We start from the raw sequence: 20,621 nt of genomic DNA, 5'->3' as shown, positions 1-20,621 counted from the left end.
CACGTGAAAATTAAGTTTAAAAATAGTTCATAATAGTTATTGTGTCTTTTTTTATTAATATTATTGTAATTTTTATATTTTGATTTTATAACGAATTTTTATTTTTTACACTGATTTTATATATCTTTTATAATTCTCGAGCATGATTTTTTGTAACGATCAGATGTCGTTTTCGTCGCGCTCCCTGCCAATAGGGGAGCCTGGGGCACGAAGGCCCCCCTCAAAAATTAGGTAAAAAAGTTTTTTTTATTTTCCGTCAAATAATGACATCTATAATGTTTTTATCATATCTTAGGCCAATATGTGATATCTGAGGTAAAATGGGCCACTCGAAAAAAAATTTTTTTTTTCATTTTACGTCAAGCTATGACCTTTATACTGTTTTTATTATATTTTAGGTGAATATGTGGTATGTGGGGCAAAATGGAAAAAAACACTCGAAAAAAACATTGTAACGAAAAAATTATTTTTGTTTTTATTTTCCCCCAAGTTACTTTTTTCGTTACAACTTTTTTTTTGAGTGGCCCATTTTCCCCTACATATCACATATTGGCGTGAAATACTTATGTATCAGTGTTTTTATCAAATTTTGATAAAATAAATATGGCTTACATCTGTAATTTGTACTATAATTATTAGGGTGGTCCGTTTGGAACGACTATTTTTTTTTTTTCGCTCCCACTGAAAAATATTGTTGTAGACATTGAAAAAAAAATTCTCTGAAAGTTTTAGCTCTTAATTTTAATTCTAAGTACTTTACATTTGATTTTGAAATTTTCCCATTTAAAATACATGGGAAATGTGGGATTTTTTTTTTAATTCTCTATAACTCAGCCGCATTTTAAGTTATCGGGTCGCCGTTTGTGGCATTTTTTAGGTAATTTGATACTCTTTAAAAGTCTCCTTAATAGTTTTACTCGGACTCTAATTGTTTTTTCTGTATTGGTTCTGAAAATAATTTTTTTAATAATAATTTGGGTTTTTAGTTGATATTAACTAAATAACGAAATTTACAGAAAAAGTGCAGATAACGATTTTTTAGGAAATTTTATTCGCTACAAAAAAGGTCCGCTTAGTTAAGTAGCTTAAGTTCTCCGTTCACGTGATATAGGGATTTTAGTAATTTTGTAAATAAAATATTTGTCAAAAATTTTTCCGAAGTTCATCAATTTGACCCCTTCTGATTTTAATGACTGGATTAAATTAATGAAAGGAAAATTATTTACTGATTTAAAATTGAAATGAAATAGCATTTGGTGGAATTTTTTGACAAATATTTTATTTACAAAATTACTGAAATCTCTATATCACGTGAACGAAGAACTTGAGCCACTTAACTAAAAGGACCTTTTTTGTAGCGAATAAAATTTCCTAAAAAATCGTTATCTGCACTTTCTCTTCAAATTTCGTTATTTAGTTAATATCAACTAAAAACCCAAATTATTATTAAAAAAATTATTTTCAGAACCAATACAGAAAAAACAATTAGAGTCCGAGTAAAACTATTAAGGAGAGTTTTGAAAAGTATCAAATTACCTAAAAAATGCCGCAAACGGCGACCCGATAACTTAAAATGCGGCTGAGTTATAGAGAATTAAAAAAAAAATCCCAACTTTCCTGTGTATTTTAAATGGGAAAATTTCAAAATCAAATGTAAAGTACTTAAAATTAAAATTAAGAGCTAAAACTTTCAGAGAATTTTTTTTTCAATGTCTACAACAATATTTTTCAGTGGGAGCGAAAAAAAAAAAATAGTCGTTCCAAACGGACCACCCTAATAATTATAGTCATATTGAAATCTTGATAAAGTCAACAACAATGAAATGATTTATTTAATTTTTTTCCAAATAAATTTTTCAAAATAATTTATGACTTTAAAATTAATTCGAATTAAAAAATATTATAAATAAATTTAGAGAACTGTAAAAATAAATAATTTATACATGACTTTTACGTCTAACATAAATAATCTAACTCTTGTATATTTAAAACTTATAAAACCAGTACTAGCTGTAGATTTACTGGTTTAAAAAATTTTAGTGAGTCCGATGATATACAATTTTTCAGTTTGACTTTTTCACGTAAATCTATTAAATTAGTTTTTGGAGACGTAAAAAATAAATTTTTCCCCGATTTTATATTTTAAGAGGCTGTAGTTACTAAACTTTGAGAGTTACGACAAATTGTTTCATTACAAAAATTGTAGGGCGTAAAATTTTCTACAAAAGTGTTTCTCACATTTTTTATTCATTATCAATAGTTAGGGCGCTAGATGAGATTTAGTGTTATTTTTACAAAATTTTAATCTAAGAAGTGATTTGTGTAGAAATCTAATTGAGTTACGGACTCGACTCAAAGGACCTTTTTTGTAGTAAATTTAGTCCCCTACAAAAGTCTATACGTCAAAATGACAAAAAAATTTTTTAATACGGTGAGCGGAAGGAAAAAGTTATAAAAAATTAGTTTTCAATGTTATTTAAACGGGAAAAATAAAAAATGGATTAGCAACGGGTTAAAATTGGAATTAAGAGCTGCCATGCGGCTCAAAATTTTTGTTTTTCCACCGACTACAAGATTTTTAGGTGGGGCTCAATAAAAAAAAATGTTGCTCTTAAATTAAGCACCCTAAATTGTGTATACTATATCATATATGACTAATTAGTTATCTGTAAAAGTTGAAATCTTGAGAACTAGTGATCAAAGTGAACAAAATATTAGTGCAAATTGTAGCGGAAGGTCTTAGCTTCAATTTGAGATCACAGAATATACTCAATTTTGATTAGTTTGAAAGTCACTGATTTTTTTAGTAGAAAATTAACAGATCTGTACGAAATAGACTAGATTTTAGTAAGTAGTCTTTTATCCAAGGGTGATAATTAAAATAGTTTAAAACTATGTAGGGCGGCGTTCGAATATTATCAAATAAGGAACGATGTTCAGTCACGAGCTTAATTAATATGAAAAGCTTCGTGCAATTCCGCTACGTTCGGGAGCTGCCGAACTCGCTACTGACTTCAAGGTCAGAGCAGTGCCGGGTCACTCGCTATTTGGGCCTGGCACATACAATTTGGCGCTACCAGCCGACCAATGAGGAAAATTGGCGGCTAACTACTACCTGTTGGCGCGCTTTGAAGCCAATAGGAAAATTTGCTGGAACAGCCATGCTGTCCACGTCACCACCGAGCGACATCTAAGGAAGAAGACGCCGCCATTTCATGGCTTTACTATCTGCATCGTTCTTTATAACGTACAACTTCGTGCTCTTAAACCGTTTTGATTTATATAAAATTTTCTTGTGATACAATTTAGATAGCTTACGCTTAATTATTCTCAATAATTAGACAGTATATTAAGGCTGCTATTTACTGAATATAAATTGACTGATCGCTCGCGTCTAATTAATTTATAATTAATTACCGCGTGTTTAATCGCTACCGACCACGTGTCGAATATAATATACGTAAACTTAACTTGTCGCATTCGCTATCTAATATTAATTCTCACAATATTTAACTGTATAAAGTGTAAATAAATATCTAAACTATTTTTTAATAATTTTGGTGTAATTTTTAGTTGTTAAAATTCCATCACACCTAAACCAGATCATTTTGTACATTCGCTCATTTTACAAACGAACATACCAATTTCATGAAAGCAATTGATTTTTTAAATTTTGTAAAATTTATTTACTTTTGAAGATTTTTGATATTAATAACTGTGATTTAAATCTTTTAGCTAAAGGGCACTGAGCCTGGGCATATATACTTACGTAGGTATGCGACAGATATCATGATATCTGTATGCAGAAATTTATGATATTTGTTGTGGGTTACAACATATGCACATCTTTTATTCTCCATGACTGACTGGACAAACGTACGGACTCATGCCGGCGAGTTCCCAAGTTTTTTTAAATCGTTCGCAACCATGGGGAATGGAAGGGCATATTTTACTGCCGTAATATGGAAATGTACTAATAATGCTTATTTTTAAAATAATCATGGAAAATCAACATAGTCATATCATATATTTATTTAAATATTTTGTTTTAAAACAGTTAAGTTGAATAAAGAATAGAAACAAATAACCATGACGATTTCCATTAAATAATTAAAAACAAAACATAAATCCATATATCACTTAAGAATCGTATCAGTGCTATGATCGGGCAGAGTATAAAATGTCTACATTACATATTCACTAATGTACATTAATTTGTACAAGTACAAAATTTTTAATTATTTAAGAACACTCATATTCTTCACAGAAAAATACTTGTCATTTTTTATCAAAAAGGGGTAGTTTACTTTTCACAGCACCATCACAAATAACTAGTCGTTGGGCTGCAGAGATGCTGCATAGTGGCATATTGCCTTCAAGATTTGTTTTCAACAACACAGTTCTATTTGGAGTGGCTTCTCGAATATTTCTACTAGCGGTAGCTTGTTTTCTCTCGAAGTACTCAACAATTTTTGAAATAGTCTTACTAGAAGAGCTCAATTTCTCTTCCCAATAAGATGAATCTCCACCACCAAGACTTGCAATATCCTCGGAAGAGTCTGTAAATATGGAACTCGTTCTATGATCATCCAACAGAAACAAACTACTAGCTGCTGAACTACTCAATGTAGACGTTTGCCGACGATTAGGTGGTTCTGGGCTTAAATCTTCACCAACACAACTCCAGAATCCAGATTCACAGCTTCCACGTCTCCGAAGTTCCCAGCTTTCCCTGAAGAGTGGATGAGCGAAGAAGCTTGCGGCACCAATTTTTGCAATAACCTATAAATAATAACAATCTTTATATATAGATATATATATATATGTATGTATATATTAGGGTGGTGCATTTGGAGCAACTTTATTTTTTCGCTCAATTGCTGGAATCTTATTCTACATATAAAAAAAAAATTCCACCAAATGTGAACCTTTAATTTTAATGTCAATTATAATTTTTTTTTTTACATTATATTTTTCAAATTATGAAAATGACTATAACTCGGAAACTATGGACTTTAGCGACTTGACTCATAGGACTTTTTTTGAAGGGAATAAAATTTCTATTAACATTTTTAGTGTACTTTCATTGGATTACGTTCCGCAAGCCAATAAAGTTCAATTTCATAGGAAAAATGAGTTCCGCAACAGACACAAGTGAAACAGCTGGAATTACAGCTAAGTAACTATGGGCACTTTTGAAGAACACCAAATGCCCTACAATTTGCCACCAAAACCGCTTTGATATCATGAAACGCAGCTGAGTATTAGAAAGTTAAAAAAAAAGTAATTTACTTTACGTGTATTTTAAATGGGAAATCTTTGAAATCAAATGACAAGTACTTAGCGTTGGAATCAAGAGCTCATATTTGGTGAACATTTTTTTTCTTTTCGATGTAGATTGAAATTTTACTTGAGCACTTAAAAAAAACTTTTGCGGAAATGAATCACCCTAATATATATATATTAGGGTGCTTCATTTTAGAGCAACATTTTTTTTTATTAAGTCCCACCTGAAAATCTTGTAGTCAGTGGAAAAACAAAAATTTTGAGCCGCATGGCAGCTCTTAATTCCGATTTTAACCCGTTGCTAATCCATTTTTTATTTTTCCCATTTAAATAAAATTGAAAAATAATTTTATATAACTTTTTCCTTCCGCTCACCGAATGAAAGTTTTTTTTTTGCATTTTGACTTATGGGCTTTTGTAGAGGACTAAATTTGCTACAAAAAAGGTCCTTTGAGTCGAGTCCGTAACTCGATTAGATTTCTACACAAATCGCTTCTTGGATTAAAATTTCGTAAAAATAACACTAAATCTCATCTAACGGCCAAATTATTGATAATGAATAAAAAATGTAAAGAACAATTTTGTAGGAAATTTTATGCCTTACAATTTTTGTAATCAAACAATTTATCCTCCCTGATTAAAAACTCCGATTGAAACCGCTGATTTCCGATTGAATCCGATTGACTCCGATTGAATCCGATTGGTTCCGATTGAAATCCGATAGACTTTCAATCGGAATTAATTGGTTTCAATCGGAGTTTTTAATCAGGGCTAACTCTCAAAGTTAAGTTACTAGAGCCTCTTAAAATATAAAATCACGGAAAAAGTTAGTTTTTACGTCTCCAAAAACTAATTTTTTGTGACAGACACCAGAAATCTACGACATTTAGCGCCTATAGCCGGCAGCTAAAAATATTAGATAAGATACAGCTGGTAAAGAAGATACCTAATCGTTCTAATAGTGACGTCATCATCGGATCAAAAAATATTTTTTGGTTACATGTGCGATAGCAAACGACCAAAAAATATCGAAGTAACTTAACGAGCCATCTTGTGACAAAATTTATCATCATTTCAATTCGTCCACTTACCGACTTCTCTCTAATTTTCAACAAATACTCAAAACAATCTTACCAAATAAATAAACGCGGATTTATAATCTGCCATTTATAGGCACTAAATGTAATAAATTCCAAATATTTGTCACAAAAACTAATGTATTTATCTAGTACAATCGAGTCTAAGACGTTCGCACTCGATAGATAAACTACTACAATAGATCTCCGTGAAAATTCGAACCGAAAAATTGTGATATAAATACTGATTCTACATAAGTTGTGCATGAATTTGAGACCTTACATAAATAATCAAGTTACTTGGATAGTTTAAAAAAAGTTTCTTTAATATATGAGACCTACAAAACCAGTACTTAGATTTACTGGTTTAAAAAATTTTACTGCCGTCCGGTTTCAGTAAGTCCGATGACATACAAATTCTGGGTTCGACTTTTTCACGTAGATCTATTAAATCAGTGTTTGGAGACGTAAAAACTAAATTTTTCCTCGATTTTATATTTTAAGAGGCTGTAGTTACTAAACTTTGAGAGTTACGACAAATCGTTTTATTAAAAAAATTGTAGGGCTTAAAATTTCCTACAAAATTGTTGTTTACTTTTTGTATCTATCATCAATAATTTGGGCGCTAGATGAGATTTAGTGTTATTCTTACGAAAATTTAATCTAAGAAGCGATTTGTGTAGAAATCTAATCGAGTTACGGACTCGACTTAAAGGACTTTTTTTGTAGCAAATTTAGTCCTCTACAAAAGCCCATATGTCAAAATGCAAAAAAAAATTTTTAACACGGTGAGCGGAAGGAAAAAGTAATATAAAATTATTTTTCAATGTTATTTAAATGGGAAAAATAAAAAATGGATTAGCAATGGGTTAAAATCGGAATTAAGAGCTGCCATGCGGCTCAAAATTTTTGTTTTCTACCAACTACAAGATTTTCAGGTGGGACTTGATAAAAAAAAATGTTGCTCTAAAATGAAGCACCCTAATATATATATATATATATATGTATTAGGGTGGTCCGTTTGGAATGGCTATTTTTTTTCAGTCCCGCTTCAAAATATTGTTGTAGTCATTAAAAAACAAAATTTTCTAGAAGTTTCAGCTCTTAATTCTAATTTCACGTACTTTACATTTGATTTTGAAATTTTCCCATTTAAAATACAGTCGGACCTCGTTATAAGACTATTGTTCTGTCTTTTTTATAAACCAGGTATCGTTTAGCTTGAGAGAGAAACTAATAGTCTTATAACGAGGTCCTACTGTAGGGAAAGTTAAGATTTTTTTTTCAATTCTCTATGATACAGCCGCATTTGAAGATATTGAGTCGCTGTTTGCGGCATTTTGTAGGTAATTCAGTACTCTTTAAAAGTCTTTTCAGTAATTTTACTCAAACTTCAATTGCTTTTTCTGTATTGGTACTGAAAAGCACTTTTTTAATAATCATTCGGGTTTTTAGTTGATATTGACCAAATAATGAAATTTACAGTAAAAATGCAGATGACGATTTTTTAGGAAATTTTATTCTCTACAAAAACAGTCCTCTTAGTTAAGTGGCTCAAATTCTTCGTTCACGAGATATAAGGATTTTATTAATTTTGTAAATGAAATATTTTTTAAAAAATTCGACCAAATGCCTTTTAATTTCAATTTTATATCAGTAAATAGTTTTTTTTTCATTAATTTAATCTATTCATAAAAATTAGAAGAATTAAAATTGATGAGCTTCAGAAAATTTTTTAACAATTTGCTTCACTAAAATTTTGACTTAAGTGAAAATCCATGCCATCAAGCACTTTACAATTTACTTTGAGTGAAATTTTAAATGTATTTATATGGAACGAGAATCATTATTGTGTCATCAGGATCAATGAACTAATTTCTCTTTATTCAACGTGGACCTAATTTACGCGCATTATGACGTCTCCGTTGCGAACCCTAAACGGCTGTTTATCGACCGCTACAAAGAAGTTGAGTGAAGTCAAAGTAATTTCCTCGTTTTTCACCGGCGTTGCAAAAAGTAAGTGTTATAATGAAATTTCACAACGCGTCTCAAAATTTTCGACTGAACTCCATCTATTAAACATCATAAGAACTCGTTGAGCGACTTAGATTTTTTTGTCACAATGTATGCTGAACGGCTAGTAAACTAAATATGGTTACTTCAATTCATCAAATGTAGAGTACTGTACCGCGTGGTTGTTGTTGTGTTTTTTTTATTAACAAATATTTAATGTAATAATTAAAACATCCGAGTGAATTTTGAATCAATCAAATATGAATTCTGAATTTTAGAGTTGATGATTTGTTGTAATTACCTGGGTGTACCGTGTCGCTAAACAACCACATACTTTCCTTTGCAAATTGTCATTAATCGCGTAAGTCAGGCAAAGGTTGAATAAAATATAATGCATAATAGGGCACTCAGATAGTATTTATCCGGCGAGCGCAATGATTTCAGCACATATCTCCGGGCCACATACACGGGCCTTCGGCATAGTATTCTAACTATGCAGTATACTATCTTCTTTTTATGAAAAAAACTTATTCAGTTATATCAAAAACTACAGTTAATTCAAACGACTCGATATCTTCACTCGAGAAACTCTCACTTGGAGCAAAGAATATTGTCAAACGTAAAGGACGGTTGACTCGATCGCTTCACGCATTTGGCTGTATTCAAGTATACAGTATTTGAGCCGAACGAATTTGGTTTGACGTCAGGAATTTTTTTTTACATTGTATGTATGTTTTACATCATTTTCTTTCTAATCAAGGACACACGTTTTATATAGTATCAGAAGCCATCCCTACTACCCATTAACCCTTCAGCACTCTCGTAAAACCCACCACTATCATTGCTCTCGTAATGAGACGAGTTCTTACATATACTGCGCAAACGTGCACGTGCGGAGATCCACTTTATTCTAAATATTTACACACTGATAGATAAATTGAAATTAAGGTTAGAATGACAGCTGTTTATATACACCTTGTCCATGAATAAACTGTTCACAAAAACATCTAAATCGAGCCGACCATACTCGATTCCTAAATGTTTACACTATATGTTACTGTAGTGATGAGAAAAAATCTCAGAGAGCAACAATAAAAATTATTTTTTAAAATATTGTACTAGAATAATTATATAATACTGTTGTAATTTGAAAAAGCATATAATTTTTTATACATAAAAAAAATATCAAGCACTCATTACATTTAAAGTTTTAGAGAAAATTTAGATAACATATGAGTGTGAGCCACAATCTCATAGTAAGAGCGCTGAAAGGTTAAATTTTCGGGACTGTTCTAAAAACTTCGAAAACGTTCTGATTAGTTCGAAAATATTTGAATGTCGTATATCACTTGAAGTTAATTCTTATCGCTGTAGAATATTCCCCAATCAGATTGTTCCGATCATTTACGTGTGATTTAAGTCTTACGTATATTTTAGAATTTTACAAAATGTTTTACAGTTTCCAGAACATTCTAGACTAATTGTTTCTCAAACTAAATACTTTTAACTGCTATGCATAGAACTATAAAAAATACAAATTAAGTCGATTTTAAATAAAAACACACGTGTTTTTACACTATCTTACCTTTTTCTCCCATTTTTTTCTAGCGGTTGGACTACTTGGCTCTGACTTTGGTTTCTTTCGTTCCAAAACTTTCACAATATCGTCATTTCGTGCTAGTTTAAATTTAGAATCAACACTATCTAAAATACTGGGTCTAATATCTTCAAGAGACGGAAGTTCAAGGCAACTAGAAAAAAGATCACCTAGAATCTTTTTAATTCCACTTAATGCTTGAAAAGGATTTGCTGTCATAGGTCGATAATGAGGATCCCTTCGACTAGCAAGTTCGGCGACTCGCCTAGCTGAATGACACCGAGCTTTATCTGAAGGCGTTGCATTATCGCAGCTTCTAGCGTCCGCTGAGCGACTTCTTTGTCTAGCCGTTTTACGTTGAAAATTTCTACCTTCTCTGACGCTGTCATCGATTGTAGTTAATAACGCTGTTCCTCCACATCGCTGTATCAAACGACTAATTCTTGATTGTTTATCATAATTTCTTATTAAATTATCTAATATGGTAACAATTTCTGGGAACGTTGGCCTAGATTTCGGCTCATACTGAAAATAGAAAAAAAAATCGATAGAAGTATCATTCAACGATAATAGTGCAGTCAAATAAGGATTTAATTACATGGGAAACTGAACAAATTTGAATCGTTTTGAAATTTTGAGGGGCTATTTGAACCGATATAAATAAAGATAAAATAGTATATTGTACAACTAATGCGGTAAGTTGTCGATTGCCCACGAAAGCAAAGTTGAGCGCACGAACGAAGTGAGTGCGCTCATTTGCTCTTGTGGGTAATCGGCAACACCGCACGAATTGAATGTACTTTTTTTATTATTAATGCGATATGAGTACTATTTTAGTGCTCGCTCTTTTGTTCGCCAAATAGCTGTTTGCCCATTCAACTGTTTCCACGAAGTTTGTCTGCGTTATACGATTATCTGCGTACGACAAGTAAATTATCGTATAATCCACAATAATGTCGCGGCAACAGTTGAATCAGCAAAAAGCTACTTGGCGAACAAAATAGCGAGCACTAGAATAGTACTCATATCGCATTAATAATAAAAAAAGTATATTCAATTCGTGCGGTGTTGCCGATTACCCACAAGAGCAAATGAGCGCACTCACTTCGTTCGTGCGCTCAACTTTGCTTTCGTGGGCAATCGACAACTTACCGCATTAGTTGTACAATATTCTATTTTATAAACAAATTTTTTTTGTGGATAGCAATTTTATAATTTTTAATTTAAATCTTATAAACAACTCAAAATTTCAGAACGTTTCAAATTCGTCCAACTCACAATCTATCTAAGGCTTATACTAATAAATTAACAGAGTGAAACACCTCAATAAAATTTACATAATTTGATCCGTCATACTTGAATATTTGAAAGATATTTATATACATAAAAATCTAATATTATTACATTACTCACGGTGCAACAATCGAAGGCAAGTTGTAAAAATGCAGGTGGTGGATCTTCTGGGGCGCAAATTTCTGCTACAGCAAGATAATCAAGGCCAAAATTATCTGAGCGCGGAAGAACATCAGGATCAGCAGGTACACGTCCAATTAATTCACATATTACTATACCGAAAGAAAAAATATCTGATCGGTGATCATACCACTGTCCTTTTAAACATTCTGGAGACATCCAGTAAGGACTTCCAACTGTACTTAATCGATATCCTGAACTAGGATCCGGAATTTTGGCTGCAAGTCCGAAATCACCAACTACTGCCATAAGTGCTTCAGTTATCTCAAGACGTTTAATTAAGACGTTCTTTGAAGTCAAATCACGATGAAAAATCCCTCGACTATGAAGATATGACATTCCTCGCGCTATGTCTTTGGCAAGGTTCATCTTTGTTAAGTGACTTAATGGTTTATGCCTAGCCATGATAAGCTGCTCTAAGCTGCCATTGTTAATGTATTCTGTTAATGCATGTAGCTGACCCTCGTGTACACAAACACCCATAAATCTGCGGAAAAATCAATATTTTTACTATTAACATAGTAAAAAATTTAGTTATCGTTATACATCTTAAATTTCATCAGTTGTTTCAGTCTATAACTTGATCCCTTTATAATAATACTTATTAAATATAGATTAATTGAAATAAAACTATTGTTCTTGATTAATTATACAATTCAATAGTGATAAGTTATCACTGACAACTAAATAAGTGCATCCTTTTGGAAATGACAGTAAGTCAAATAAAATGGAAAATCCAAAAGTACACACCTCAATCGCTTATTTTATTTTTGATCATTAGTTTTATTTAAAATGGCAATTTATCTTCGTTTTATTTTGAATTTTTATTTCTTATTGTCAGTTGAGTATTTTTTATTGATATTTTTTTTTTATTCATCCCGCATTTTTGTCTTTTATTTTGCTCCTTTTTATTTTACACCTATACAGTTACGTTAGTGCTGCTACTAATAGTTGATGGAGAGAAAATAAAAAAAAATAATAATAACAAAAATAGAAATGGCAGCTAAATTTTTCGTGAATAATCAATTTACGTTTTGCACGACTCATGATGCGAAGCATCAGAGTGTGCTTTACGATCGAAAAATTTTTTTCGCCTCACTTCGGCATATATTTCAATTATTATACCCTTGTTAGTTCACGGAATTAAGATATTTTGCATACTATTTTGAAGATAATTTAATGGACATTAATTCCATACTTTTCAAAAATTTATTTAATTCAATAAAAACGGAAAAAACATCAAAATAGTTTAAAAAAATTTCCTGTCCGTCAAGTATGAAACCCGTATACATTGTAACTTGCGAAAAAATGCAGTAATTGAATCAAATTAATTTTTTTAAATTCTTTGAAAGAATTGTAGGTCCCCTATTGCGAATGGCTAGGTAACTCAGTGTCGTTTAATTACAATTAATAAAAGAATAAAAAAGACTGTATAACTATATCTATATGGGGCATTCTACGCCAAATCCACCACTTTTGAACATGACCCCTTTAGATTTGGCTGAAAATTTTTTCTCGTTTTCTACCCCATAAAAAACATTTCTCACAATTTTTTCAAATTTTTTCACCCAACCAAAAAAAAGTTATAAATTTTTGAAAAAAAATGGCTTTTTTTATATCTATACATTATACGTACAATTATTCCAACAGGGGCGCTTGCGCATTACCGTCCTAGTACAGCTGTTTTTTTTTGCTGATTGATAAGCCTGAATTTTTTCAATTCAATTTTTTTTATTTTTTTTTTATTTACATAGATTTTTATTGTTATTAATAGAGACATTTTGAGTAGGTTTTTTTATAATTACAAAAAAATATTAATATAATTAAAAAAAAAAAAACAACAAATTTTAATGGAAGAAAGTTGTATATATTTTTAATTTATTCGTGCTTCCCGCCATTTTTTTATTATTTCATAATAAATGAGCATTATGAGTCGTGCACTTTTGGATTTTCCAAACTTAATTACAATTCAACTAAAAGGATTTAGATAGTGATTTTCATAAGGGATTTTGTGATAAAAAAAACACAAAGATAATAAAAAAAAAATTAGGCCAATTAATTGTGTCTATCGAGAGTTGTCGTGATTACGAAGTTTCATGCGTAACAATTGGCGGCAACAGTTTTTTGTGCTAAAATAATTTATTTTATATTTAGATTTTGTAATTTTATATTTTATATTTTATATTATTTCAACCTGACAATCAATATATTTCATTAGAAATTGATGCAAATTGAATTATTTTTTATCTCACATAACATAGCACATCAGTTTTTGAAAACACACTGGAAATTTAGGTTACATATTCATTTATTTTTTTCTCTTCATTGCATTTATCCTTTTTTTTTTTTCTTGCTAATTTCCAACTAGCAGTTGGTAATGTATAAAATTTACAGTTACTAATTCTGCCTGTATTTTTGCAATTAACTACACAACAACCATTAATTACCATTTTTCACCACGTTTTTCATTTATTTATTCACATCGTAAGAATGATTTAACGCGTATTTTGTCCACTGCATACGCTGCAGTCGATTCGGTTGTCTCTACACTATACTCTGCACCCTGCCAATACATACACGGATAAACAGACATTGACATTATTTTAAAATAGCCAGAATAGCTTCCACGGATGTTAAAAGATGAACATCTGATGGAAATTTTTTGATAGGGTAAATGCTCCAGTAACTACTGAAATGGATTTTATATAGTGGAAACCTAAATATGCAAACCTTCTCAATAAGACAATTTATAGATAAATTAAGAAAAATATAGATAGCCCGAACTGGGAATCGAACCCAGACCAATTCGGTATCGCGCCGAGTGCTCTACCAGTTGAGCTATCCGGCACTATATTCCGTTCAATTTGATCAAATCCGGCAAAAAAGGATTTTGAACACAAAACAAAAAGTTTCAATTTATTTTTCTCTGATTTTTTTTGACATTTTTTGGAAATTTTTTTTTTTTTGTCATTTCCTTGCATTTGCTGAGTAACCAACGCAAAAATTTGAGAAAAGTCGAAAAAAAATTATTTTTTCATTTTGGTTATGATTACACAATTAAAGGAACAAAACTTGTTCCTTTAATTGTTTAGCAAAACTTTGATCGATGATTCCCAAAAAACGGTTTGATAGATCAATTCGAAAATTTACAGGGTTCTTGGGGGTACATTAAGCTAAAAAAGTTACTGGCAACATTATTTTTTTTATCGATATTTGCAGAGTAGCGGTTGATTTACTGAAAAACCAAAAAAAAGTCATTTTGTTGTACTTACTTCTAATGGATGTTAAAAATAAAAAAAATTTTTTTTTTTTCAAAAACCATGAGAGGGTCTTGTTGGGAATTTATTCAAGTTTTCAACGCCGGCTTTCAATTTACTGTGCGATCATTGGTACCTGAAATATTGATGATCAAAGCCAAAAGGATCATATTTTGTTTGAAGTCTGATATCCCTGCGACAAATCGTCCTACGAGGTTGAAAAAAAGCCAAATTGAAGCTGAATAAATTTGCTAAACGACAAATGCATTGGTTTAGTTGAAAGAATTTTTCCACGGTCCGTGTGCTCTTGGGAAAAAAACAAAAAAATTTAGAAATTTTTTGTCTCGCGGTATTTCTCATGTTTGCGCAATCGCCGGAGCTCTTAAAAAATTTTGAAAAAAAATGCACCCAAACAAGAGATGTCAAGCTATAAAATGCTTTTTTAAAAATCTCGATACGATTATTTTCCACCACGTTACAGCCTTCCAAAAATCACTAAAAAATTCTAATCTTTAGGAACCTCAGATTATTGAGCCTCAATCATAACTTTGAATAAAAAAAGTCATTTAATTCATGCTAAGTGTATATCTATATATTAGTCGATTAAAATTATTTTTGAATTATTTCAAATTGTTTTGAATCATTTCAAATAATTTTTCTTAATTAGGGTATCAAACTTTGAAGTTAATGGCAAATTTCAATTGGATTATACTAAAAATGATAGTATAAATAATAATAGCGATAATAGTAATGACAATAATGATCATGGTGATAAACAAGTTGAAGTGAATTTGAAGATTATTATTATTATTATTATTATTATTATTATTATTATTATTATTATTATGTTTTTGTTGTTAAATGCTCAGGGGGTTATCCCCGGTAGTCCGACTCTACCGAGGGCCTCAGCTGAGCGCCAAATCGTTACTGCTGCGATGCTCTATCAACAAGATAGTTAGAATGCGCAGCAGGCCAAGTTTCGTTGCCTTAGGAGACGGAGGGACCCGAGAATAACAGCCTTTTGCATCCGCGATGCCAGAAACTCAACTTGCGCAGAGCAAGTTGGTATTCTAGCTAATGCAGACACAAACGACTGTTTCATCCCTCCTAGGACGCCAACAATGAGGACGACAAGTTTGACACGGTAACCTGGGTAAAGTTTGCCAATTTCAAACAGGAGATTCTGATATATCTCGTGTTTGTGCTCTTCTTTAACCGTTATGTTATACTCAGCAGGTGCTGAGAACTCGATGACATAAATGTCACGAGTGGTTTTATCGAAGAGCACAATATCAGGTTTGTTGTGATCTATTTTCCGAGTTGTTGCGAATGGCACGTTCCAATAAATACGGCAACGGTCATTCTCAACAACTTGCGGAATATCTCCTGGCAGATAAGGCAGCACTGGTGTTTTATCGATACCGTGCGTATGTCTAAGGTGGTAGTAGAGTACTCGCAGAGCAGCATTATGACGCTGGATGTATGCACTTCTTGCCAGCACAGGACATGCTGACAAGAGATGCATAAGCGTCTCAGGATGTTGCTTACACACCCTACACGATGTGTCGGGTAGCTGCATCTGGAGTATTATTATTATTATTATTATTATTATTATTATTATTATTATTATTATTATTATTATTATTATTATTATTATTATTATTATTATTATTATTATTATTATTATTTCTTTTTTAAGTAAATGCTCAGGGGGTTATCCCCGGTAGTCCGACTCTACCGAGGGCCTCAGCTGAGCGCCAAATCGTTACTGCTGCGATGCATCATCAACAAGATGATCAGCATGCGCAGCAGGCCAAGTTTCGTTGCCTAAGTAGACGGAGGGATCCAAGAATTACAGCCTTTTGCATCCTCGATGCCAGAAGCTCAACTTGCGCTGAACAAGTTGGTATTCTAGCCAATGCAGATACAAAAGACTGTTTCATCCCTCCAAGGACGCCAACAATGAGGACGACAAGTTTGACACGGTAGCCGGGGTAAAGTTTGCCAATTTCGAACAGGAGATCCTGATATATCTCGTGTTTGTGCTCTTCTTTAACCGTTATGTTATACTCAGCAGGAGCTGAAAACTCAATGACATAAATGTCACGAGCGGTTTTATCGAAGAGCACAATATCAGGTTTATTATGGTCGATTTTCCGCGTTGTTGCGAATGGCACGTTCCAATAAATGCGGCAACGGTCATTCTCAACAACTTGCGGAATATCTCCTGGCAGGTAAGGCAGCACTGGTGTTTTATCGATACCGTGCGTATGTCTAAGGTGGTAGTAGAGTACTCGCAGAGCAGCATTATGACGCTGGATGTATGCACCTCTTGCCAGCACGGGACATGCTGACAAGAGATGCATAAGCGTCTCAGGATGTTGCTTACACACCCTACACGATGTGTCGGGTAGCTGCATCTGGAGTACTTTTGCACGGTATTCGAGGGTATTGATTACACCATCTTGGCAGGCAAAAATATATCCTTCGGTCTCGGACATCAGGCCAGCTGACTTAAGGAAGGAAAACGTCAGCTGGGTGGACAAGCCATGGTCACGCACGTGTTTGAAGAACACGCTGTGCATGGACTTGTCCATGTGTGTACTGAGCAGTTTTTGCTGCTCAGCATTCCTGACGACACTCTTAAATTCCTCCTTAGGGAGTTCAATAAGAGGGTTTACTCTTCCGAGACCGAGGGATTTTGCCGCGTACTTTGCTGCCTTATATAAGAACGCTCCCTTCTGCAGATTCTCATGACTATGAACAATCTGCATAAGGAAGTCGTCCTCATCTGCAGTGAAATTGACAACTTCGTATGTTAAACCCAAAACCAAACGATCGTGTAGACACTCCAAGCTCTGTAGACCTCTCCCTCCGATGTGCCGGGAAAGGTATAATCTGGTGACTGAGGACTTAGGGTGCATGCTCCGATTGATATTCATGACTTTGCGTGTCTTGATATCGAGATCTCTAAGCTCTTTTCGGGTCCATTTAAGGACACCGAAAGAGTAGAGTAGTACTGGGACAGCAAGCATGTTTGTTGCAGAGACTTTGTTTTTTCCGGAAAGTTCTGATGACCAGATTTTCCGGAGTCTCCGTCCATACTCGCTGCAGAGAGTCGTTTTGATTTTCGAGACATCCTGCATAGGACCTCCCGTCAATCCCTAGATATTTGTACGACTCTCCGGCGTCAAGATGGTCAATGACGCTCCCATCTACTAACTCGATATCTTCGCGCAAATCAGAGCACTTACCCCTCACCAGATTAACGACCGCGCACTTGTCCAACCCAAAAGCCATGCCGACATCCCGTGTATACTCCCCTACGATATTCAAGGGCTGTCTGAAGGTGTTCCTCATCAGGAGCATATACCTTCAGATCATCCATGTAGAGTAAGTGGTGATCGAATATTTTCGATCAGTTGGTGGGCCCACTGAGTATCCACGGGTACGGCGTAGCGCAACAGATATCGGCAGCAGTGAGATGCAAAACAGCAGCGGGCTCAGGGAATCTCCTGGAAGACACCTCGCTTGTACTGTACAACTTCGGTCACACGTTTGTCGTTGCCACATGAAATGTGGAACCGTGTTCGCCAAAGTTGCATCGTACGCTGTATGCATCCCACTGTATCGCGATTGACCCCAAGGGCATTTGAGCAAAAAGAGAATGAGCTCGTGAGATGTTGAGTCGAATGCCTTACGGTAGTCAATCCAGGCCATTGACAGGTTGCGCTGATAGTAGACCGCGTCTTGAATGACACAACGATCTACTAACAGATTCTCTTTGCAACCTGACAAGCCTCTTTTACTGCCACGTTGTTCGTAAATCTGCTGCCATACAGGATCTAATCTCCTGTAGAATGCGATTATTCAAGATTTTTGTGAAAATCTTATAAACTGCATTCAAACAGGTGATAGGCCTGTAGTTCTTCGATCGGACAAGTCACCTTTCTTAGGGATGAGCACGGTTCGCCCTTCTACAAGCCAGCACGGAATAGGTTCGTTGCCTCTGATAAACGCTGTAAATATCCGGGCCAGATGGCTGTGGGTAGAAGTAAGTTTCTTCCACCAAAACAAGTTAATGCCATCCGGACCCGGAGCAGCCCAGTTCTTACCATTATTCAGAGCCAAACGAACTTCTTCCACGCTGACTTCAGGGCTCTCTTCATCAGCATTGTCGTTTCGGTGGCGGCGACAAAATGCCTCGAAGTCGTTGAGAGCTGGAGTGTCACGATTCACGTCTGGTTGATCACCATACAACTCGGACCAGAAAGCTTCTACTCGCTCGATAGATGGGGGATCGCCAGAAACAGATGTCTTAGGTGTCAGGAAAGCGTGAAGGACTTAACCGAAAACAAAGAGTTATCGGTAAGCCGCTTCAGCTTTTTCTCTAGTGACTTTTTAGCAGTCACCAGAGCCCGCAACCTGTTTAAGGGAACCTTCTTTGATGTTAAGAAGATTCTCCTTATTCAGTGTGTGATGTTGAAATCGTAGTCCCGCCGCAATACGGCGGACTTTAGGCGTAAACGCTTTACGAGCATTTACTACGTACTCAATAACACACTGAATGCGGGAGACATGTTTCCGGAGATCATCAATCTTCAGTGAAAGCTGTCCAATGCGACCTCTCATCTTAGCCTCCGGAGAAGAAGTATTATTTCTTGCCGGAGGTAAGAGTGAGGAAGCAGCATCATAGACAGCTTGATTGATGGTGAGTAGAGAAGAATTTTCCTGAATCCGAAGCGGATAGCTCGTGGTTTTCCGTGTCAAGTTGGTCTTTGGGTAGTGTGTCTTTTTAGAGACACATACTTGTCGTCTTTCAAAATCATTGTCGGCGTCTTCGGAAGAACGGCGTCTCTCCCTGATGTAGCTGTGCTGGAAAAGACAGACGGTGAGATAGCCGTCTGTTAGATAACAGTGATCTTCGTGTTCGCCGGAGATGAGAGGCATAATCACGCAGATGTTGTTGTGACAAATGGCTATGATTAGGGTGCATATCGCTCCAGAGAGCATGCATCCTAGCCATATAGCCTCTCCGCTCCGTTCACTGTTATTATAGCACATCAGGAGATCGGCTCGTAATCCTCCGTCCACCTAAATGCGGTCCCGTTGTTCGCCAAGGGTCGTCATCGTTCGGAATCTCGGTGCTCCGCCCAGCTAGTGGGTAGCCCTCATCAGAGAAGGGCCGGTTGTGGGGAGCACTTCTGTGTTCAGGATTGTCTTGAACTCAGTTTACTTCACATTGGGGAGTTAACCCAATGCGAAGGTTGTTGTGCGCTTAGTAGGTCAGTAGATGGAGGGCTGACCTATCTAGCCCACGGTGCGCCACGGAGTAATCAAAATCTCCGCTGGCCGCACAACATGCACCGTGGGCATTTATTATTATTATTATTATTATTATTATTATTATTATTATTATTATTATTATTATTATTATTATTATTATTATTATTATTATTATTATTATTATTATTATTATTATTTATTATTATTATTATTATTATTATTATTATTATATTATTATTATTATTATTATTATTATTATTATTATTATTATTATTTATTATTATTATTATTATTATTATTATTATTATTATTATTATTATTATTATTATTATTATTATTATTATTATTATTATTATTATTATTATTATTATTATTATTATTATTATTATTATATTATTATTATTATTATTATTATTATTATTATTATTATTATTATTATTATTATTATTATTATTATTATTATTATTATTATTATTATTATTATTATTATTATTATTATTATTATTATTATTATTATATTATTATTATTATTATTATTATTATTATTATTATTATTATTATTATTATTATTATTATTATTATTATTATATTATTATTATTATTATTATTATTATTATTATTATTATTATTATT

The 20,621-nt window shown here is 33.5% G+C and overlaps 1 protein-coding gene across 2 annotated transcripts in view; it reads right to left on the bottom strand.

Moving 5' to 3' along the window:
- Nucleotides 1-4,014: 4,014 nt before the first annotated feature.
- LOC130672125 (uncharacterized) overlaps nt 4,015-20,621 on the bottom strand; it is a 21,219-nt gene continuing 4,612 nt past the window's right edge. Inside the window, exons 3-5 of one of the 2 annotated variants that reach the window (XM_057476435.1) lie at nt 11,377-11,932; nt 9,961-10,497; nt 4,015-4,782 (exon numbers count right to left, since the gene is read on the bottom strand). In XM_057476435.1, the coding sequence (XP_057332418.1) occupies nt 4,279-4,782; nt 9,961-10,497; nt 11,377-11,932 (1,597 nt within the window). In that variant the 3' untranslated portion in view covers nt 4,015-4,278. The remainder of the gene's footprint in view (nt 4,783-9,960; nt 10,498-11,376; nt 11,933-20,621) is intronic. The other variant, XM_057476436.1, reaches the window with a different exon arrangement.

This window comes from Microplitis mediator, chromosome 7 (assembly GCF_029852145.1).
Source record: "Microplitis mediator isolate UGA2020A chromosome 7, iyMicMedi2.1, whole genome shotgun sequence".
Taxonomy (NCBI): Eukaryota; Metazoa; Arthropoda; class Insecta; order Hymenoptera; family Braconidae; genus Microplitis; species Microplitis mediator.
The sequence above is the reverse complement of the archived record's forward strand: the minus strand, read 5'-3'. Positions and strand labels throughout refer to the sequence as shown.